General features: G+C 37.6%; 1 protein-coding gene and 1 long non-coding RNA gene across 3 annotated transcripts; one reads left to right on the top strand and one right to left on the bottom strand.

Annotated features, from left to right (window-relative positions):
* Positions 1–256: 256 nt before the first annotated feature.
* On the top strand, positions 257–11,667 carry LOC106674085 (histidine-rich glycoprotein-like). 2 transcript variants are annotated; one of them, XM_014406543.1, is made up of 2 exons: positions 257–541; positions 11,397–11,667. In XM_014406543.1, the coding sequence occupies exons 1-2, from the start codon at positions 512–514 to the stop codon at positions 11,595–11,597; spliced, it is 231 nt and encodes a 76-aa protein (XP_014262029.1). In that variant the 5' UTR covers positions 257–511; the 3' UTR covers positions 11,598–11,667. The 2 variants fall into 2 exon arrangements, 1 of the variants encoding a protein (XP_014262029.1); XR_001341459.2 differs by lacking the exon at positions 257–541 and adding an exon at positions 7,639–7,900.
* Positions 11,668–16,060: 4,393 nt separating this feature from the next.
* Positions 16,061–23,655, bottom strand: LOC106674262. The gene is made up of 2 exons (XR_001341493.1): positions 23,552–23,655; positions 16,061–16,526 (listed from the first exon to the last, which is right to left on the bottom strand). It is a non-coding gene; the product is annotated as an uncharacterized LOC106674262 (long non-coding RNA).
* Between the last annotated feature and the right edge of the window lie 1,279 nt (positions 23,656–24,934).

The following is a 24,934-nucleotide window of genomic DNA, read 5'->3' as shown; positions in this document are numbered from 1 at the left end:
TCTCAACCAAAAACCTTAGTTTAAAATTAAATGATTAATATGGTAAATTATGACCATTAAGCAAATATGGATTAATTATTTGAAATGTTTACTCTTTGTTCTTTGAGGAATGCTACGTGTAGATGATTTCTCCTCTTCTGTCAAGGTATTAAGTACTAATCGTCACTCTCATCTTATTTGCCTATTTGCCTTATCATGGATTCATTGGAAACCCAAACATATGCCACTACTATAAAAGGGCTGATCCGGGGAAAAATCTGTCATATGGTCTACTTAAAACGACTTAAATTACGAAAACATGTTTAATTGAGTTAATATTTATTGGTTTTGAACTTTTTTCGGACGGTCGACGAAGATGCTCGCGGTGCGACTCAACAGTTTTCCGAAGGTGGAAGAATCGTTCGAAGGACGCCCGTATATGAAAGGAGAAGGCTTTGAGACGTAAGCGCGCCAAAACGGAAGTTGAGAGACGTATTCGTCATTCCACAAAAAGTCGTTGAAATGCCTGCCAATGAGGAAACAAACATATTCCACCAACACGGTAAGCATGAAACACATCAGCCTTTCAAGAAGGGTGAACTCTTTCACAAAATCAACGGCCCATGTGCCTGTGTATTGATAAATGATATGAAGCCATACGAAATACATTGCACACGTGAAATTTATCGTGGCGAGCGCGAATAACGTGCGTGCGGGTTCGCTGCTGCTACTGATGACATCGCATATCAAAAAAATTGGGTTAGTCGAGAATAGTAAATGTCTGAACCAATTGGGATAACAGCTCGTCCCCGTTATTTTTAATTTCAGCCAATACAATAACCAGAATCTCGTGCATGTGTACATCCCGTTTGGAATAGCGACCGCCGATCTGAAGAACCATCTCACTCTCAACCACGAATAGGGAGCATCCAGAGTATAGGAGCGATATGCCATTAAATCGACGGCGACTGCAAACGTGTTGTACAGCAACTGACATATCGCATTCAGCACGGCTACGTATTTTAATCCGTAACCGAATTTCATGTAGAAACTCTGCTCGCAATTCGTGATGTCATAATACATGCGTAAAGATATTACCAAGGCAAAATGAAGTATACCAAGAGTGTGAACGGCTATAGAAGTAACGAGATAGGCAAACCGGTGTTTCCTTTCGAACTCTATCTCCATGTCTTCTATTAATTCAAAAGACTGTAGTGACGATGGTTATACAACAATATAATCTTCTTCTTTTTCAAATTTTACTTTTGTCAAATTTTTTCTTCTGCTTTAACTTGATTTGCTTTTCTCTCAGAAGTAGGGAATGATCTTTGTTCTGTAATTTATTGTTGTCGAGAGCGATAATTATAAAATAGCACAGGAAAAAATTCGACGAACGTACAACACTTATAGCCAATTGCGATTAAACCGTCATCTTTCAAAAGTTCAACAGACATCTCCGTTGTAATAGTCAGGCAGTCATGGGCTAAAATTTAGTTTTCACTAGAAAAATAACATATGATAAGTAACACCTGATCTTTTTTTTAAATTTATTGAACTTAAGTCATATACAGTTTGGCAAAATTAATTTCAAAAGTATATGCAGGAGCGTTAACTTAATTGACATGAAATATGTGAGGTCGTTACAATCCATTGGCTGTCCTCAATTTGATTTTTTTTCTTATACAGCAGTGTGTAGTCCAATCTCTTTAAAAAGATAGTTCCTATTTACAGTTAGTTGTTTTCAACTATACGGATTTCGAGCTCGGTAGAACTCCTTCAACCTCATAATGAGCTATAATATAATGAGCTCGAAATCCGGATCGTTGAAAACAACTGTGAGTAGGAACTACCTGTTTAAAAAGAGGTCAGAATGATGACTCCTTTTCATCCATTTAAGTTCACGTATAGGAAGCAGCGACGGGACAAAATCAGTGAAGATGGTATTCGTTGTATGCGTTGATAGAATTCCGCAGATACCTCTTTCACCACTTTGCAGCGTACGGTATACTTAGATCAGGGTGAATAAGGAGTTCCTCCCAGACTAGCTCGTCAGTAAATATTGAAAGTATTAAATTCACTATTTTTCGTGGTCCGCTTGACCAATTAATAACATTCAATTAATTAAGGTTTTTAAGTTGAGATAAAAAGTCAGTGTAACGAGCGGGATTCGAACCCACGACCTTCGGCTTGATACGCCGCTACTCTACCACGAGCTATCGTGAATCCGATCCCCTCAGGCACTAACTTCCCATCTCAAATTCAAAAGGTGGGGTTGAGATGGGAAGTTAGTGCCGGAGGGGATCGGATTCACAATAGCTCAAGTGGTAGAGCAGCGGCGTATCAAGCCGAAGGTCATGGGTTCGAATCCCGCTCGTGACACTGACTTTTTATCCCAATTTTTATTTATTTATTTTATTTTATTTTTTTTTTTTTACGCTGGCATATTACCCATGAAGTTTTCTATTTTCATTTTACTGTCGAGCGTGATCGGCCGACCAGAGCCCCGCCGCGCGCCCGCACCACTCATTCAGCTCTATCATCTTCTCATCTTCTAAATTTTCATGGTTGAAGATAATTAAAAAGAAACGTTTATCGACTTTAGAAATCCATAGATTATGTTGAAAGCTGATGGATTGTTGCTTATTAGGACAGATGTAAGTTTATTGGTTTGGAAACGTTTGGGACTAAACCTCTAATTTTTTAGCAATTTGTCTTTTTCATTTTCATATTCTGGACATTCAAAAATTATGTGAGAAGGATTTGAAGGGCAATCGCAAGTGGGACAGTTTGGAGACGATGCCAAACCGATTCTCTTCTTGTAGCTACTCCATAGGCCATGATTTGTCTTCAGTCTAAAAATAGTATAATAGAACTCCTTTGACATTCCTTCTGGGCTATCGCCTTCCGAAAACCATGGTTTTTTTCTTGAGCTCAGGGAACAGGGACCTGTAATAATTGCCAACATTTGATGCGTTGTATTTTTCTTGCCACAGATTTATCTCAGCTATTATTGATATTTGTAAGGATTATTAAAAATAAATAGAATTTGATATAAAGTAATTTAATTAAAGTCGCTAGAATACAAAACGCCGTTGTCCCAAACAACCACAACTGCGCAGTTCTCCGTGCGTACTCCCGTTAGTCCCGTTTCTTTGTTCTTCCCTCTCGTCAACACCAACCCCTCAGCGTTGCCAACCGTCCCAGTGTTGCCGCCGGTTCTCTTCTAATGTTTCGGAGGGGCGCCTCTTTTCCCTCCTCTTGTCCTCTTCCATAACATATTATTATCTCAACTTAAAAACCTTAATTAATTGATTGAAAGTATTGTTTTTACCTCCTCCAACTAGAAGTTAGACCCAGAAAAGTGTCAGCTACTTTCCGATCATTTTTCCACAGTTTTTCTCCCCATCCAGAAATGATATCCTAACTTGACTCTCCTCACCCCTCGCTCTACCCCCTAACCCCATCCACCCAGCAGACGTCATGAATCAGATTCTCCGCCTTTCCGAAAGAAAATCCCCGCGCCATGATCTTATTACCCCTAAAATCCTCCGAAATCTACCCAAAATAGCAATAGTGTACATTACATCTATTTACAATGCGATATTTCGTACAACCTATTTCTCCAATCAGTGGAAACTATCTTTAATAACCCCAATACCAAAACCACACAAATCCCCCCGTGCCCCATCCTCTTATAGACCAATAAGCCTACTTACTATTTTATCCAAAATCTTTGAACGTCTCCTCCTTAAAAGACTAATTCCCACATTCGACTCTGAAAACATAATTGACCTCTCAATTCCACTGTTCAGCCGGGCTTCAGAGTAGTCAGCACGCTATCCTCGGCTCTAGAAAACAAACAATACTGCTCAGCTGTATTTCTGTTACGGAAACAATTGACCGAGTATGGCACCCCGGCCTTATTTATAAGTTAAAACGTATCCTCCCTCATTCCTGCTATCTTATCCTGAAATCCTTCCTCTCGGATCGATGATTTAAAATGAGAATCGGCAGCGATTTTTCACCTATCACGCCAGTCAAAGCTGGCGTTCCACAAGGAACTATCCTAGGCCCGATCCTCTACACCATCTACAATGTTGACATATTCACACATCCAAACACACAACTCACAACGTACGCGGACGATATCTTATCTTATCAACACACTCTGATCCTATTCTTGCAACAGAAGCAATCCAACAACACCTGAACCTCATTACCGACTGGTGCAATCTGTGGCGGATCAGGTTAAACGAACGAATATCAACCTACACTTTCACTCATCACACACGAAAGCATTGCTATTTCACAATGAATTTTTTATTGTTTTAATAAAAGTTTTATTTTTACAATAAACTACGCCTAAGATGATTATTTCCCATATTAAAAAACAGGCTAAATATCATAGCTAGGGACATGAAGAACTGATTTCCCAGTCAAAACCCAATGCTTTGATGTTTTAGAGGATGTTGAAATAGATTCGAATTTTATCACAAATTAAGATTTACTTAATCTCAAAAACTTTCAAGCAATACTCGCCATCAATGCTTCTGCTATAGAAAATCTTAAAAGAGGTTACACTGGCAAAAAATTACTCATAAGATCGGATAGCCAAGCCGCTATTAAAACATTAGCATGTAAAAAAATCACATCGAAACTAGTCAATGAATGCATCAGAAATTTACACAACCTACAGACGCACTGGCCAGAGCATGATCTGCAAGACCATATATAGGCCCAGAATTTATTCGTGGGATAACAAAAACAAACACAAAATCCTTCGATACCGAATGGGTCCAAAAAAAGACAAAAGGGGAAGTGGATAAACTCTATCGACGCTAGACATGATACACTTATGCTAATTCGACCCTTACCAAGACTGGCAAAATCAGTGGGACAGATAGAGAGGGCTAAACTTAGAGGAGTGAAAGGAGTATTTACTACGAGGTCACTGGAATCTGAAAACACCTCCTAAACATGGGTTTCAATGCGAAGCAACCACACGATGGAGACATAACCTGAGATACAAAGAAACCCCACGGAAAGGAATTGCAGCAACTACAGTCAATTACCAAGTACGACTCAGTAGTGACGTGCGATACCAATCGATATGTGTTAAGTATCGAATATTTTCTTTCGATAACGAGTCATTTTGGTATCGAATATTGTCATTCCATACAAGTACTGTATCGAATACTTTTCGTAGTATCGGAAAATATACTCAAATAGATTTTTCGTCGACTGTTCAAGTAATATTGTTCGAACCTTACCTCTCATCAAACTGGGAATTGACTGGTTACTGTTAAGAGCGCCTACTAGCGGTATGTATCAACAAAGCTAATCTAGATTTTTAATTGGTGGTTGGTTATTAACTCTGCTGATAATTCTGGTAACTCATAATTCATTCCCGCATCGCAACTCGCACTTTCAATTTCAGTAATTTCTTGTAAAATGTTTTTGTCTTCAAGTCCCTAAAATTGTTCGCCTTCCTTCTCGTAGGTAGATACCTAAACGTGTCTCCTCCCAAAAGTAAGGCGTGAGGTTATTTTATTAAGAAAACTGAATCGTTGGCATCTTGTAATTAATTAATTAAAAAATTGTAAACTCTGGGGAATACAGTGGGAATACGTCTTATCTTTTCAAACATTTGAAAACCAAACACCCATTGATCAATTTTTTCAAAAATCGATAACTATAAAATTGAAAGATCAATTATTATTCAGAAATCGTGAGATGCGGTCTGGTGTGATGTAGGTTTCAGAAAAACATTTTCTTTATCGTACCACGTTTCGACCTTTATTTAGATCATCTTCAGGGCTCAAAGTGTTTGTCTTCGTAATTGTGCCATTCTTGCGTGTCGTGTTGAGAGTGCACGACACTTTGAGCTCTGAAGATGATCTCAATAAAGATCGAAACGTTGGCACGATAAAGAAAAGGTTTTTCTGAAACCTACATCACACCAGACCGCATCTCACGATTTCTGAATAATTATCGATTAACGGTCACTAATCACCATAAATATCAATTATGTTGACATGGGATTCGAAGATTTGATTTGAAGAGACACCAACTTATTGACGTCAAAGCGCCTTATTACTTCACTAACAACTGCCTCAAAATTTTTTCGTCAAGGAACTGATCCGTTCCAGCTTTCAAAAGTTTAATACCAACCTCAAGGTTAGGTAGGCCGTCCACTGGAGCCGTTTTCGGCCGAACTTGCACCACGAACTCAACCACGTGACATCAAACGCTCACCATTGTTTAACGCCGTTCTTTGCTTTTTGCTTACCTTTTCGTTTCGTTTTCATTTCGATAGATTGCGAAAAATTGATAAGTGCGGTAGAGGAGCAGGCTCTTGGGACATGCGTGATCCACTCTATCATCGGAGAGATGTCCAGCGTAAGCTGTGGTCAAGGATAGCTTTAGAAATGGAACTTCCAATACTTTTGTTTATTTCTTTCATTCCATTTGTATGTAAACTAAGAATTTTCGAGCAGCAACAAATCTTCTACATCCATTTGGGCTGTAACGTGAACTGACGAAAATCGGCTACAGTGGACGACGGCGTTCGGCTATATTGCCGGTCGTCCGTTTGGTCAAATAGTTCGGCTGTTGAACGGCCGTCGTAGTTCGGTTACAATGGACGAGCAGCCAACCCTAATGCCCAAACCTAATCTCTCCTAGAAACCCGTCGTGAAGCTTTAAACGACGATGGCCTCGAGATCTCCTCACCCTTAATCCGATAACAGACCGAGTGCTTATGTTTCTTATGACACGTATCTTTCTGGTGTAGTGCTGACCGTAGTGCTAGCGTAGTGTTCACACTAAAGCCATCTAATATATCCTCCGAATCGAAAGTCATCGGACAAACTGACAAAGCTCTTTACTACTCTTCACTATACACAATGATCTTAACACCCCTTTTGCAAGGAACTCTCCGTTCAAGCTTCCAAAGTTTCGAAACATGTTAGATCCATCCTAACCCTACTGGCCAAGCCTACACTTTCCCCGTAAAGTACGATGGCCTAGAGACCTCCTCGCTCCTTAATCCGACAACAGATTGAGAGCTTATGTTGGCTGACTTCTTATAACAGTCTTTCTGATGCAGTGCTGGGAGTAGTGCTAGAGTATTGTTCGTACTAAAGGCTCAGAATCAAAAGAACTTAGATAAATTGTCAAAGGTCTTTCTACGTAGGTAACTTCACTATCCACAACGACCTCAACATTTCTTCCAGCAGTTACGTCCCATGCTTGCGTCCATTCTAATCATACTACCCAATCCTCTCGTTCTCATCATGAAACCCCACCATGTCGCCTTATTCGACGATAGCTTGGAGAGCTCCTTGTCCCTTAATCTCTCACACTGAGTTTCAGCGATGTCTTTAGTGTTAATGCCGGAACTGCGTGAAAAACATATTGTCATGACATTTGAAATATGTACAGGCTGCAAATAAAAATAAACAAATTTAAAAACAAATTGTAAGTAATTGATGTTTTTAACTGTGTACACTAGTTAAACCTAGTGTTGCAAAGAAAATTTTAAAAAAATTCTCAAATTTGACGTGTGCAAACGGGAAGTCAATTTGCTCACTCTGGCGAATGACTCACCGTTGTCACATCTCGGTTTTTTCGCTCCATTTCGGTTTTTCAGAATTTCGGCTTCCGCGCACATTCGCTAATTGAAACGCAAACAGCCTCCGGCTACCAGCCACCTTCATTTCCCCACACATCCATCCTTGAAGTGTACTTATCCAGAGGAAATACTTTGACAATGATGGAAAAAACGTGTGATCCTAAAAAGGACGTCGCGTAGTGGGGACGCTTGCTCAATAGCCGAATACGTCTCGATATAAACCCAGTGACCGGACACTACCGCCGAACCTTCGCTGAAGAATACACCATCATGTCTCGATTCGTTTTTGTAAGTATTGTCTTTTTGCAATGATACATTGATAAATCATAAAACGCGAGATCATCCATCATCAATCACATAATATAATGACTGCGAAAATTTATATTCAACCATGATTGTTTTTAAATAATTTTACCCTCTGCTTCTTAATTTCTTGAAATAGTGAACTTTTAAATCTTAAGACTCCCGTACACCAATCACAGAAAGGCCTGAATTTTTCTTTAGCTGAAAATCTTTGAAATCATAGATCCAGTCTATATGGACTCGTTAATATTTGCCACTCAAATTAACGCTAAACATTTATAAATATTTCATCGAAAATGTAGGAAAAATATTAAGCTGTTCTAAGACTAGGTAAACTTTTTAAAAAATTTAAATTTCATGGGAAATATCCAATATGTTTTTTAAGTTTTTTAACATAGTTAACGATAGCTTATGCTTGCTTCTACAACCTAAAGTTTTTCATAAAATTTTATTTTTATTGTCAATGTTTTGACACCCTATTCTTTCATACTTACAAGAAGTGCAAGCCTTATTGGATGGAGACAATAAATGAGCAACAAAGTTCCATTCCCCCCCCCCCCATTGACTTCGGCTGGCAGATCTTCAACATGCTAATTTTCACAAATCAAATACTATTTGGCCTTTTATTCCTTATTATTTTTCTGTTTCTTTTCAATTTTGTTTATTTGTACACCAATAATTTTTTTAATCTTGATCCTTTCTTCTCCTGATCAAGAAATTTCATTTCTTTTACAACAGAAACCAAAGCATTTTTATTATGCTTTTTTATTATCCAGGAGGTTCAGTGGTACAGTCCTAAAATTATTACCATTACACTTTCAGGACTACTGAGGCTGTTTTTTGTAATTATCTTATATTTCGTTATAGTTTGGTTATATTTGAACATCCAGGTTTTGTTTTGGTCTGCCAAGAGCGATTAAGTATTTCACCATCTTCAGTGTTTTTCGTTTTATTCGTAACAAATGGTGTGTGGTTCAATCACTTAAACCACTGAACACAGCAAGGATAGCAAGGGCCAGAATGAAAACGACTCAAATACTGGTCTATCACCCCGCTGAAATCGTACAATTCACATCTAGTCAAGCTAAGTGACTTATAAATAAGATTATTTAAAAAAAAGGAGGAAACTTAGCAAACATTTGTTTTAACAATTGCCTTGAGAGCAATTTAACACCAAATTCGCACGACTAAAACAAATACTCCGGATAAATTGCTTCATAGAAAACACGGATAAAAAGAGAAATCAAGATTTCTTGCATAAAAAATAGAAAAAATAATAAATTAAATAAAAAGATCTTAGTAAGATTAAACATCTTAATTTCCACTTAGAAACCAGCAAGAAACCAACATCAGTCATAGGCTTTCTGGACAAAACAAGCAAAAATAACATTTTATTGGGTCCGTCTACACTCGCGGGTTTTTGAATTACTCAACGCGGTTCGGCATTGCGCTATCTTCAGTGAAGAAGTGTTCTTAACTCCTCTGACAGTTCCTCACTGAGGATGGCGCAATGCCCAAACAGGTTTGAGTAATTCAAAAACACGCGAGTATAGACGGACCCAATAAGTAAATCAGGTTCAACATCTTTTCACCGACTGACAGACCAACCTTCAAAAAAATAATAAGCATTTTGGAAAGAATAGTTCTCAAACTGGTTTTAAGAACTATACGGTTTTCGAGCATTAAATTCTCATCATCAGGCTGAAATGTACAAAAACTATAAAAAATGGATAAATTAAAAAAAAGATGTATGAAACACTTAAAAATACTTATAAATACAACACAATTTCAATAAAATTTTACCCGAGGATTATTCATTTTAACAAACGTATATTATTGTTTAGGCAAATTCAAAAAGCTTGTAGTTCCAGCAGATTTTCCTTATTTTTGGAAGACGCCTTTCGCTCACTTTGTGAGCATCATCAGCCTTCGTTAAAACAAAACAGAATAGAAATAACACAAAAACTGTTATTTTCAAACTCTCAGCATTCACACATGTATCATTCTCTCTGACAGTCAGGCGGCACCTAAGGTCTCAGCCTCATGCGAAGTAAAGGCAAAAAGCTTATGGAATGGTATGAAATCCCTGGCAGAAATCAGTGACAACAATGTCCTGACCCCAGATGGGTCCCTGGGCATTCGGGACATAGAGCCTATGAGAAAGACACTTGCTAAAAAAAAAAAAAAAAAAGGTGCCAATAGGAATTCTCTAGGCCCCGAACTCTATTCTGGTCTTGAACCTTGTCACAAAAAAGCTTACATCCTAAAATGAGTCCAAAACTTGGTTAAACAATACCATCAGAAAACTTACAAAAGAATTACGAGAAGGTAACTAGAATATAACCTGGATTTTGGTTAGACTCCTGACAAGCCAGTCTTCCTAACTGCCAGGAAGGATACTAGTAATATATATATATATATATTCGTACGAGTGTTTCCCAGTAGAATATATGGCATTAAACAGTTGAAGAAGGTCTAGTCCCTGAATTTCATGCTCTAACCTCTGCGTGACTTTGCACTGGCCCAATTGCCTTTGTATTCTTCCGGACATTCATGGATGTCTCTCTACGAGTGATTTCTAGTATAGTCTCATTCACGAGACACATTAGGGCTATCATCCCTTTTTCACATAATCTTTCAGCTTATCTTCAACTCGCATGATGTACTGGTTGTTGTTATCCTTCAGATTTGTCACGACTTTTTCGATCCCTGTCTGTCATTTCTTTGAGTTTTCTGTTCATAAATAAAAATATACCACTCCTATTTCTTTTCCAGATAATTCCGAGTTTCTTTTCACTTATCCCTTTCCATCCGATAGACATTGGCGTAGATGTCCCTCAAGGCTCATTACTAGGACCCATCCTGCTCCTTGTACATTTTAAGTATCCCATTAGTCACTTTACCCAAAAAAATAATAAAAATAGAAACAGCCCTATATCATTTATTTTTCGGAGAATAAGTATGCAAAGGACACATAAATAGAACAAAAACACAAATTAATCACTTGATCCGAAAAAATAAAGCTATTGTAATAATGACATCAGACTACACCGGCAAAACTAACGTTTCAAGGTACGTTTCAATTTTAAACGTAAATAACAATGGTCTACTAAAAAGTTTATAGTACTTCAATGATGGTCCTAACTATAGCTTTCAAACTTTTGTTACTCAATTGTTTATTATACTTTCTTCGAGATCTGTAGGTTCTCATTATTAGAAAAAGTATTGAAAGCGGTCTGAATTGTTGTCCAATAGACCAAAACTTGCAATTAGACGTCCAGGCTATATGTATGTCTTTGGGTCTTTCCAGAGGTGAAAAATAAAAGCCACTTCTTGAAAAAAAGAACTTCAGATCGGGCACACAAATTAGCATTTAATATCTTTACATAAGGCATATTTTCCACTAAAAGCACGGAGTTTCATAGAAAATATGGACGAAAATTGAATCAAGTATTAACTTGTGGTGTTCATTTCCTTCCAGGTTCTTCTAGTTTTAACGGCAGCGGCGGCCTCCTGTTTGGCCGAACACTACTACGGAAATTACGGTCACCACGGTGGTCACTACGGCCATCATGGCGGCCACTACGGTCATCTCGGCAGCCACTACGGTCATCACGGCGGCCATGGTTTTTACAAGTACTACCCGCATTACTACCACGGTCATTATGGTCACCATTACTAATCTTTCTTCTATGACATAGCAACAACATCGACCAAAATTTTTGTAAAATAAATTTTGTTTAATTTGTTAACGTGCTATATTTTTTCACCACCTTTAATCATTTTCTGTGCATACAAGTGGGTGTACAGTACAGGGACTCTCCTACATCATTTCTTCAGAATTCAACTTTTTCCTCAGGAAAGAAAGCGTATTGAATGTGGACTAAAATCATATTCATACTCGGTATATGCCATTGACCAACTACCTAAAACATGGGATTTTGGTCTACTGGGTAAGAACCTATGATTTGGCAATTATCGATCATTTTGGTCTACCCTCGCCGTTTTGATGAGTCAAAGGCATTTCGACATTTCGCTTAAGGGGTGTCCTAGGATGCACCCGCTCGTATTACGTCCTTCGCAGGGGTGCAATGAATTCGAAAAAGTATTAAATATTCCAAGCATGCGAGGAGTACAATGATAGCCGCTCACTACTTCCCATTATGTTGCATAACGACCGGTGAATGTGGAACGGTGAAGTGAACTGCGGGCGACATTCCCAGAAAATCTCTCGTTATCCCTACGACCTATGCATACACACGGTCTCACTGTAAAAGTCCTCTCTGTGATCAAAGTGGCATCGCAACCGTTCTCCGATTGAAAACAGTAACCAAGGCTTAGTCCGATAGGAATGCCCAACGGCTATCATCTGAGGAACCCAGCGCGACCCGGGGTGATCTGGGCTTGTAATTGTCCAGTCTAGATTCATGTGAGGGGAGGCAGATGTGTCCTGGAGTGGAGGGCAATTTGAAGAGGTGACCTCTTTGCCATGGACCGTCAATTTGGTGCATACTTGACCAGAGAGTGCTTTTTCTTGTTAGACTGTCTTCCCATCCATATGACAGGGGGGGGGTTGACTTTACAAAAGTTGGAGTTTAGTTTATTTAATATTATAAAGTAATATATACATTGTAAAAAGTAAATACAAAGAAAAATGGCTAGTGTCACTGTAAGTCGGCCCCCGTTTTAACGATAAGTTAAATTGTAAAATAAGGACAAAATAGGTAGACAGCTAGGTAAGAACAAGGTCGAAATGTGAAGCAGACCCAGACGGGAACGACGTGATACATCTGGCACATGTAGCTTGGAAATGGTTACCCAGGTAGTCAGTTAGGTAAGAAAGGGGGACATCGTAAATTGGGAATACGTCAACGCTGTGCTAGACCGCCGTCTTTGTCGGCCCCGCCACGGCGTGAGAAATCCCCCGACTTTTGAGTTTCCTTTCCAACCCTACTCCGGGAGAGACCCGGTATAAAAGGGATGACTGGAAAATCAAAAGTCAACAGTCAAGATGCAAGACTCACCCCAGTGAGTCAAGATCCGAGACTCACCCCCAGCCAGTCAACATCAGAGACTCATCCCAGGCAGTCAAGACCAAGGACCGGGAGAGAAGCAGCCAGACTCCGTCTGGGATTCACAAGGGGACTCAGCCAGCCAGAGCCAGCGAGGACCAGCCGTTGCGACCAATCGAGCCAAGTCAGAGGTCGAGAGAAGAGATGCTGTGGACACTGATCGTGGCGAGCATCGTTTGGGGTAAGTCCCTTTGTTGATAGACTCATCCCAGATTTAGAGTTGTGGCTGACTTGTAGATTAATTAATTAGCAATTAGGGTACTGTTAAGAGAAAGACTTGTGTACAATAAATGTTACTGAATACTGTCTCTGGTTTATTGAATTCTGGATCCTTACCTTCCCTACACAAGAATCAGTAGCGACGCGCTTACGCCGACTAATCTCTTGTCGCTTATAGAAAAGCAAGCGAATATCGAGAGATTATTCTGCCGCCGCCCCGTCGTCCGCTTACATCACTATACATGTTTTTTCTTAAGCATCTCTCCTATTTCCATTCTTCCTGACCGCTGGCAGGTTAACCAAGGTTTACTGCTCGGAGGATGATATACGGGAAACAATAGAGGACATTGTGACGATAAGATACCCGCCGATTGGAAACAGCACGCGTTAGAAAATTTCTCGGCCTATTTTATGTAAAGTCCTTTAGTAACTGTACTATCGAATATTTTCAGCAGCTGACTTCACCAAATCCAAGGGACACCATCGATCAATTACCATACCCATTTTGTTCACTGTTCACATTCCTCTAGCTTTTATATTTGAGTATCCCTCTGTAGCTTAAGATATCCTCATCGGTTTTATTTTGTTGACATTTCAGTCACAGATTGATAGATACCATCATGAGCATAAACACCACTCCAATCGGTCCATGCAGGATACTGGTAAAAATTTATCAAGGCCTTTCTTCAAACCATCCTTCTGAACTCCTTTATATTTATGGCATATCCTTACAAAATTCCTTTTTTCCAAAATCATGGAAGCAATCTTTGGTCAAATCCCTAAATAAAATTTAATCCCTCCTCTTCCAATTATTACAGCGCCGTTATATCTAACCTCGCTAAGCCTCTTGAAAAATTCTCCCAAATCTCGAATTACCTAGACTACTCAAACTCACTGTTATCTTTTCCATCTACCTTTTGCTTCCCATGGATCTCGGCTATTTTAAAAATATCACCAATGTTTAGGTGGCTATGGGTCAAGATGAAGTTACTATTCTTCTCCTTCTTGGTTTTTCTTACACCGTAAACCATTCTTTCTAATTATCCCACACAGCACCAGTACTCTCTGCTGTTCTCCAGTATATCTGCCTCGCTCTTTTGTTGTTATATTAATGATCTTCCTAATATTCCTATACTTAAATATTAACACCGTTACGCTGATAACTTACAAATATGTCTCTCTTTTCACCTCATATATCAAATAAATATCAAATCACACAAATCCAAGTGGACCTAAACGCCATCAGGTCCTCTGAATGTCAATAAGTCACAGGCTTAATGTGTGGACCCCATCGTCCAATCCTTACCTCCATTCCTCCGCTCTGCAACAACCAACCGATCTTTTATCCATCTGGCAAATACCTAAATATCGTCCTATATCAAACCTATCCTATAAACCCCAAATTTCCCGAATCACGTGCCGCTGATTCTCCATCCTACGCCAAATCCGTCAAACAAACCAATTACCATTCGACCTCGCATTTCTTGTACATCTCCATTTCGATTACGGCTGCTCTACGGTGGACTCACTGGGCCATTAATGTGTGTTGTAGAACACTTATGGAAAATAAATTTAAGGGAAAAGATATTAGAATTTTTTCTCACAGTCAGACTAGTCTTAGGTCATTACAAAAAGATTTGTCAACCTCACGACTGGTGGAGGAAACTATAGATCTTATCAATAGGATCTCTTTCAGGTTTGAGAACAAGGTAACCTTTATTTGGATACCAGCACATAAAGGACACCATGGCAATGAAAAGGCGGATGGCCTAGCCACAACCGGTATTACCTCACTCTATCAGCACAGCGAAAGAGAGTATTAATAACTGGGGCATGAAACAACCCTTAGGGAGTGGAATTTATCCACCGGATACAGGCAATCGAAAAAGTTTGTTAAGGCGATCAAACCAGCAGAATCGAAATGGCTATTCTCTAATTCAAGGAAGGGAATTAGGAGGCTGATAGGTATTCTGACGGGCCACTACCCACTGAGAAGACACCTCTTCGTAATGGGTATTCTACCAGATCCTTTTTGCCGTTTTTGCGAAATAAAATAAGAAACGGCAAGGCACTACCTCGCAGAGTGTGATAGATAAGCTAGGTCTAGATTTGAAATCTTTGAAGGAGAGGACATCACCAAATCACTCTCTGAGATAAAATGGTCCAAAATCTTGGGGTTTGTGAACAAGTCCAAGAGATTTATGCAGGACACGTGAGCCGACCAAGTCCCGGACCTTTTAGGGTTGGGGTACGAATCTACCCAGGCATTTAACCCCACGGGTCTTGGTCGCCCACCCTGCGTCTATATACGGTGGACTCACCAGCAAGCTAGTTAACAGACTTAAGAGAATCATGAACTGCTTCGCTCGGTACATAGCTCCCCAAAGGGATCTCATATGTCTAATGACATTCTTTCTTCCTTTAACATACAATTTCTTCCCATATCCCTTCAGATATATATATATATATATATATATATATATATATAAATCTGTTCACGTTTAAATCTTCTATACACACTTGCTACGCTCGTTCCTGCCTTTCTGATCTCTAGCTCTCCCTCATACAAATCCACTGTTTATGGTCGTTCCTTTCTTATCCGTTCCTACAACCTCTGGAATTCGTCACTCCATTCGCTTTGCCTCAACCCTTTTCACATCCGTCTTTTTGACCAACTCCTGTCCCAAGAGTTGTATTTATAATAAACAAAAATCATTACTGATCTACCTTGGGAGTCATATATTATAGTGATTATACAACTAACTTGCCGAACAACAGTAGAATTATCAGTATGGTTTTTCAATAAACTTTATTAACTAGGTATATTGGGAAGACATCTAGTGAACAAACAAAATCCAACTTGAAGTTGTTATATAATACATATGAAAAAGGATGAAACGTACACAATTTACATGTGACAAAGAAATTTTGAGGTTGTTAGCCTGAATTTAAAAATGATACAGCTTTAAGTAATATTCTTTTATTATATTGTAATAAACGTGATATAAAAATATTGAATAGTTTTATTTAAAACTTTGAACGATCAACATTGGACTGAAAGGTACAGGTGTCCGTTTATTGTTTCTAGCAATTTTTAAGTTTTAGTGGTGGTGTTTCTCTTCATGTCCCTTATTGTGTCCATGTGCCACGTGACCATACGGACTGTGGTGACTCCCTCCAAAGGGACGGCTCTGACTTCCACCTGAGTGGCTACTTGGATGGCTACCTGGGTGGCTGCCATGGTCGCTACCCGGGTCGGCTTTGGGCTCCGGTTCAGCAGCAACCATAGCCAGAATGGCCACAACGCAGACAAACAAAAACTGAAAACAAGTTTTGAAAAACATTATCTTCATACAATGTAAATAATAGCATATTGTCAATATTGGGTATTATTACATTATAATCTGGTTGTAATTAACGTTTTATTTTTTAGTTATTCAGATATCGTGAGATGCGGTCGAGTGTAATGTAGGTTTCAGAAAAACATTTTCTTTATCGTGCCAACGTTTCGATCTTTTATTGAGATCATCTTCAGGGCCTGGAATTTACAAACAATGTTTACATTTAACAAATACATTTAGGATGTGGAAAAGTGAATTTATACAATGCAAAATATATTTTATATTCAAACATATCCTGACATACTCATTCTTTCGGCTGATAAGACCAAATAAACAGTAGCAATCAGCAAGAAAGAATACAAAAAAAAATTGACAAAATTATCACAGACACAAACACATACACCATAATCAAATCAGACCCTACTCCTTCTCTCATCAAACAGACAAAATTCTCCAAGAAACCCTTAAACGAAAAAAAATTGACACATACACCTACAAATCACTTCAAAACTCACCAACACCTCCGAAACTATATGGATCTGTAAAAACACACAAACCTGAACACCCTCTAAGACCCATAATTTCATTTGTAAACTCACCCACATATAACATGACAAAATACCTAACCAACTGGCAGACATAATCATGACACATCTACTAAATATAGTCATACCACAACTTCCTTTCACATTACCCTTCCTCACTAAATACGTAGATGATATATTGACAGCAGTTCCCACAGATCAAATTCAAATTACATTAGATACATTTAATAGCTTTCACCCACGCCTACAATTTACACATGAAATCGAAAACAACAAAACAATACCATTTTTAGATACACTTGTAATAAAACAACCAGATGGCACATTAATCACAGATTGGTACCAAAAACCAAGAAACACAGATCGCTACCTCAACTTTAAATCTCACCATCCTCTTCATACAATAATAAACACGGCCAAAGGGTTACTTCACAGAATGATTACCCTGAGCCATGAATCATTTCACCACAAGAACATAAAGATATACAAACAGATCCTCCATAACAATCTCTACCCTAAACACATAATTAACAGAATAATCAACAACTACAACACAACACTAACACATTCCACTATTACTAATAATACTACATTAAGTACATCAAATACAAACAAACAAGCATACATTTCCATACCATTTATTCAAGGCCTATCACACAAATTAAACACTTTTCTCTCGTCCGATAACTTCAAAATAGCTTTCAAAAATTATAAAACAATCCAAACACTTTTTTCCAAAGTTAAAGATCCCACTCCAATAATAAATAAATCTGACGTAATCTACAAGATCAACTGTTCAAACTGTCCGGCAACTTACATCGGTCTTACATCCCAATATCTGGACAAGAGAGTAAAGCAACATATCTATGATTGCAAAAAACCCAAGCAAAATCCTACAGCACTCGCTACCCACCACTTTGAACACCAACACAATTTTGACTTCAAAAATCCAAAAATATTACATACAGAACAAAACAAATATAAACGTAATTTCTTAGAAATGGTTTATATCAACAGAGATAAACACAGCATCAATTACAGAACAGATACATGTAAACTCAGTCGCAGCTACGCCAATATCATTAATCAAATACAATATAGATAACATACATATATCATTACATTACATTCCACACATCAAATACTTTTCACATAGTCTAATTTTCCAAAAATTTAGCTTTCCTCTTCCTATTTATCCCCTTTCTGTATAATCCTGAAAGGATAATCTGGCCGAACTATTACCAACACATTGTTCCCCTTTGTCGGTTTTTTCACTTCAAAGAAGCCGACGCCTTACGCTAAATTTTCTTTTATTTACCGACTTCCTTCCCCACCCCTTCAAAACCAAACATATATAAACATAAAACAGCAAAATTTCATTGGCACTCTCAACACGACACGCAAGGATGGCACAATTACACAGAAGACAAACACTTTGAGTGAGTAGAAATACTTTGTTTGAATATAAACTATATTTTGCGTTGTATAAATTGACTTTTTTCCACATCCTAAATGTACTAAATGTATTATGTAGTTAAATTTAAACAATGTGCCCTGAAGATGATCTCAATAAAGATCGAAACGTTGGCACGATAAAGAAAATGTTTTTCTGAAACCTACATCAAAGGTAGACCGCACCTCACGATCTCTGAATAATTATCGATTAACATCACTAACCACACACAATTATTATTAGTTGTATACCAATTATTAAAGTTTTACTGAGGTATGTGTAAGTTGTAAGCAGTCCGAAACAGAATTAATTGTTATGTATTGTTATATCATAAGCAAAAGGTAAGGTCATTACGTATGGAAGAGAATCGGAGATATCGTTTATATATATTTTAAAAAGAAAAGGACCTAAGTTCGACCTTTGAGCAACTCCAGGTGTTACTAGAAAAACTAAACGAAAAAACTGATTTTAATTTTACTTTAAGCATTCGACCTTCTAAGTAGGAATGCAAACCAACGTAACAAGTTACCATGTATGCCTAACTTTTGTAATTTCTGTAGTAGAATCAAAAGCTTTTGAAAAGTCAGTGTCAATACAAACTTGTAGACCTTCGGAAAAGAATTCTTGAAATATAATAAGTTTTTAATCTAGATCTCACGCACGATAAAGAAAATATCTGAATAACTATCGATTAACGGTCACTAATCTCTACACGTTTTATTTTTTATTAACCAATATTATTAAGCCAAAGGTCGTGGGTTCGAATCTCGCTCGTGACGCTGACTTTTATCTCAACTTAAATCCTTAATTAATTGAATGATGTTAATTGGTCCAGCGGACCAGGAAAAATAGTGAATTTTTTATTAACAATATTTTTTCCGGCATTCTATATTTTTATGTTAGCCAATTGGCTGCGAACGATTGTGGATTGAACAACAGTTCATCAGCAAGTTCTTCCAGCCGTCTGTAGTTCTTTTCTCGCGTAGATTTCTTGGGACCGACAAAAGAAAGTCTTTAGTTTTTGGGCGTAGCGACCGCTTTTGGAACGAAGAACTGTTTTTTTTCCCTATTTTGTTTGTTTCCATTTCTACTCGATGTGTTTTAATTGATACGCATTTTTTTAGGAGGGTCTGTTCATGTTCGGCATCAAACTCTAAACATGTACTGTAGTTGTGGTTTTTTTAAAGTTCATCGGGTTTAGTGTGAGCTCTCACACCATCTGCAGAGTGAGGTGATTGAGTTAGTTCCTCTACCTACCAAACTACCTTTATCCGCTCCAGAAAAAATACTGGAAAAATTAATGACTATTTTTTTTAGGATCGATCAACAATGCCGCAGGCCCAACTGGACAAGGGAAACCGAATGAAGAATAGAATTGTGCACCACATGTACAGCGAAAAGTCATTACATAGACAATATGGATGTACTCCTCAACATGGTACAGTAAATGCTTTAAAAAAGCGTTAAAGATTTTGTAGATGAAATAAGTTAAAACTCAGACTTAAAGAAACTATATTGCTCATCTTTATGGACGTAAAATGTCAAAAGCCTCGATCGGGCTAGTTAGCCCATGATTGAAAAATATAGCACAAGTCATCGAATACTTAAGGGATACTGTTCGGGTTTTTCGAATATAATGAATAATAGTCTATGCCACGTCCCTCAAATAGACTATACAGACTATCATCGTTTTTGCTGACGAGTATATATTGGTGGTTTCAGGAAGGGACGGCTTCTGAACTTCTGCTAACAGCATTTCTACAGTTTCAAAAAAATAGGATTTGGAGAGAAAAAAAAAAGAACTAGGAAACTCAAGAGAGTGACAGGGCTCTCCGTTCACTGGCATCTAAGAAAACTCTTACACAACATGTGATCCCATTTATAGGTTATGCCGCTCAATGAAGACCTAACCTATGATATCAAGAAGAAGCATCCTAAAAGAAAGATCAATTGAACTGAACTAAGAAACTAGGAAAAATACAATCAGCCAGCAAGCTGAAGGACTGGAAAGAAAGCCCCGTTTCCTAGTCTCCGGTCATCACATCATCAACATAGCTTTCAATAAATATGAAAATCCATACGCATCTTAAGAAGACAAAGGCTAAAAGAGATTAATATAAATGCCTAGAAATTGTCCAATTGAAATACCTCGGAGTAATCTCGATGAAATTTTAACGTGGACATGGGAGATTTGTGCCGAAATAATTAATCATTATTATGTGGAGCAACTTCTTGGTTATGGCACTTTACCGGAAGAAAAACCATGTTCATAACCCTAAAGAAACGATTCGTCAAACCATAAGGCAAAAATAGAACACAAGAATAAGTGCCAGAAAGTAAGTTGCCCATCTATCACAATGTATACAAGTGAGGCAAGTCATAAGAAAAATAACAAGAATAGTAAACAAAAATATCAAATATTAACGTAAAGTCTCTGTTTTGAGGGAGAGGAGCTGATTATAAAGGTGGGATTTGAAGGAGGAGAAGGAAGCGCGTGACGAATAGAATGGGGAAGGGAATTCCAGGGTTTAGGGGCTCGGGTCAGAAAGGATCTTTCGAAGGTATGGGTTGTATCTTGCGGTGAGGGAGGCGATACAATGGCGGGAAATATGAGGACGCCAGGAAAGGTTTTGGTCAAAGACTATTCCTAGGTTTTTAACCGAGAAGCAATAGGAAAGGGGATGGTTATTTAACATGAGAGGTGGGATGCTGGACAGGGAATTGAGGAGTTGCCTGGACCCAATAATTATGGCGGTGGATTTAGACGGATTGAGGACTAGGGAACTTTTATGTGCAGCCAGTAATGGATTATGGGTGGATCTTTTACTGCAAGGAAGCCAAAACCCATTTAAAAAAATTAGACCAAGTACAGTTCAGAGCGTTAAGACTTGGGCATAACTAAATCAATCCTGACAAATGTCCTACAAATCAGAAGTGACAAAATGCTTTAAAATTGAACATATAAGAGAATAAAGGTTTCTTTCTACGGATAGGTCAAAGACGAAAAAAAAGAGTCTGTGCGGCCAGTTAGACCCAGGAAACCAGACAAAATACAAAATATAAAACCTTCACAACATAGTTTCAATTTTCACATCAGAAAGCATGGCTACGTTGAGTAATCACAGACAGCCGTTCTAATAAAAAAGCTCCATTCAACAAAACCCCCTAGTAGACAAAAGGATGGATTTATTAGAAAACTTAAGAAAAAGAATTCAAAATCCACTGCATGGAGTAGAAAGACATGATGTGAATATACACTGAGAAGGAAAAAATGCCCATCCTTAATATTTTTAATTATGTCTTAGGAAATCCTCCATTAATTATCTTACAACAATATTTGGTGAGGGCGTCTGTGGCCGCAGCGATCCAGCGGCCCTGCGTTCGAACCCGACATACTTACAAATGGGCTTTTTTTTTCAAAAACACCGGCACCCCGAGGGTTTATATGGCCTCTGCTGTTGCGAACCCTCGTAAAATAAAAATAAAATAAATAAATATAAATATTTGTTCTGTTTTGAAGGATTAGAGGTAAATAAAAGACAAAATTAATTAAGGTTTTTAATTGAGATAAAAAAGTCAATGGCACGAGCGGGATTCGAACCCACGATCTTCGGCTTGATACGCCGCTGCTCTACCACTTGANTATATATGATTTTTTTTAAATTGTATTACATACAACTATCTACTAATAATATAACATCATGATCTTTTAGCCGCTTGATCTTAATCTCATGGAAGCAATTCTAATTTATTTTTGACTTTAAAAAAAAATTAAACGATGCATGTAATTAAAGAGCAAACTCTGCATTTATATCTAATTAAAATAAGAAAATCTAAAAAGACTATAATTTAAAAAGAATAATGTTCACATATTTAAGAATAGATTTTAATTAATTGCACTTTTAATCTAAGGTCTTGTTTGAGATGAAAAAGCAAATGTTTAGAGCGGGATTCGAACTCACGACCTTCGGCTCAATACCCCTTTCTTCTAACCGCTTGTGCTATCGTGGGTTCGAATCCCGCTCGTGACACTTGCTTTTTTATCTCAACCGAGACCTTAGATTAAAAGTACAATTAATTAACATAATTAATACAGTCAATTATGTCTACTGAATACATATATGGTTTAAGAATATAGCATTTTCTGTCAAATGAAACTTTTTTCAATCAAATGAAACTTTTTTCAACCAAATGAAACCTTTTTTCAATCAAATGAAACCATTTTTCAAGCAAATGAAACCTTTTTCAAGCAAATGAAACCTAAAACCTAATGATAATAATTACGTAGAGGAATAAATAAATGACATTATAGTACTAACAATAATTTTTATGATGATTGAATATTAATATTACAATAATTGAATCGTAAGGCTTATGTACAAGAACGTTTCTTCATCAAATTCACGAATTCATCAAACTTTTCTACTTCCACCCCGTCGAAGTTTAATTAAGTGGGATAAAAGAGTGTTTTTGAGCGAGCAACAATTTTCTGTGATAGAAATTATGAATGATTGAGTGGGTGTGGAGTTCAATCCTTTTTAAAAAGATGGTTCCTACTCACAGTAAGTTGTTTCGCAACAATCCGGAATTCGAGCCCTTTAGCTCATCATCAGGTTGAAGGGTTTCTACAAACACGTCTCTCGACATGAATTGCAAAAGTGAACCCGCTGATACTCCCGCCAACGCGAAAACGGATCTTCACAAGAAACGTTCTTGTACGTAAACCTTACGATTCAATTATTGTAATATTAATATTCAATCATCATAAAAATTATTGTTAGTACTATAATGTCATTTATTTATTCCTCTACATAATTATTATCATTAGGTTTTAGGTTTCATTTGCTTAAAAAAAGGTTTCGTTTGCTTCGAAAAATAGTTTCATTTGCTTGGAAAAAGGTTTCATTTGATTGAAAAAAGTTTCATTTGACTTTAAAATACTATATAATAAAAATATTTTTAATTATTTTAATTAATTGATGCAATTGCGCGTTTTGGATACTCACGATGAACTTAGCCATGAGGAAAACAGACAAGCGACTGTTCAAATCACAAGTCGACGCGGACTTATATATGTGACCCTGCTCGTAGTCGGCGACGCCTTCCCATTAAATAAAAAACAAACAAAAAATACCTATAAAAATAAAAGGAAAGAGAGAGAGAAGGTTTTGAATCGTCTGCATACATTGGAAATTGATTAGAATGCGACAGGGAAAAAAAACTAGTTGTGGGGGCAGTTGTGCACATCAGCGCTGATTACCCGACAGTCACATACATTATTGAAAATGAAGAAATGTGGTTTTTTTTCTCCTTAACGAAGCGGAATGACACGTCTTATGATAAATGTAAATCAGTGTGAAATAACCAAGATTTGATATAAAATTCCTAAATCGTGACGTCTTCTTTTTATAAAGGAAAGCTTGAATTTAACGGCTTATAATCATAGCTGAATAATTTTAAAAAGTCCTATATTAATCTGTGTGTATGTGTGTTTAATTATATTATTATTTAAAGTTCGCCAGAAAGAAATGAAGGCCAACATGTTACTAAGTGAATAACGGCGCAAATACATTATAATTTTTCTTTTTCTTAATTTATGTCCTTTAATACGCGGCGTTCAACATTTTTTTTCAGTTTCAGGGATTCCAAGTCGTAGTTTTTCTTTAAACTTGTAATTATGCAAAAGCATGCCAATTAGTATCGGCGGTTGCAAGGTTACACAATAAGTAAGAAATACTCTACCAGATTTCAATGTAAACTTCTTAGAGTGAATTAAAAAAATAAATAAATAAGACTATGGTAAAAAAAAGATTTTATTGACAATTATCACTTAATACAAAACAAATTTAAGGATTATCCTGTTTACTTATATAAATATGTGGGAGATTATCCGTCTTGGTCCTGGCTCTAGGCTGGCTTGCTCATAACCAAATACGAGGGTCGAGCTGAGAAACATCACGCTTTTTTTTCAGGGTGCCGGTGTTTTTGAAAAAAATCCCATGTGTAAGTATGTCGGGTGCAGGGCCGCTGGATTCGAACCCGGGACATTTACCTTACAGTGATGAGCGCCGTGTCAACGACTAAACCTTGCGGCCACCGACGCCCCCGACATCACGCATTGTTAATTGTGTTGTCCAAGCATAGCAATATCGAGAAACAGTTTTCTGTTGGAAGATGCCTTCCTTCCCCATCCGGTCTATGTACATACAGACAAACTCTATTCAAGGAAGGTAAAGTGAGATTTATCCAGATTAGATTATCCAAATCCAAAAAATGGAAGGAAAAGGTTGCCCTCAAGAATCGAGCTCTGGACCCGGCTTTTGGAAATGTTCGACTCAGTTCTAAAATTGAAATTTTCATCTAAAGTAAAACTGGTCGCCTTCGCTGAT

The sequence above is a fragment of the Cimex lectularius genome, unplaced genomic scaffold (genome assembly GCF_000648675.2).
Source record: "Cimex lectularius strain Harlan isolate CLEC.00 unplaced genomic scaffold, Clec_2.1 scaffold110, whole genome shotgun sequence".
Classification (NCBI taxonomy): Eukaryota; Metazoa; Arthropoda; class Insecta; order Hemiptera; family Cimicidae; genus Cimex; species Cimex lectularius.
Note: the sequence above shows the minus strand (reverse complement) of the source record. Positions and strands in the feature narration are given on the sequence as shown.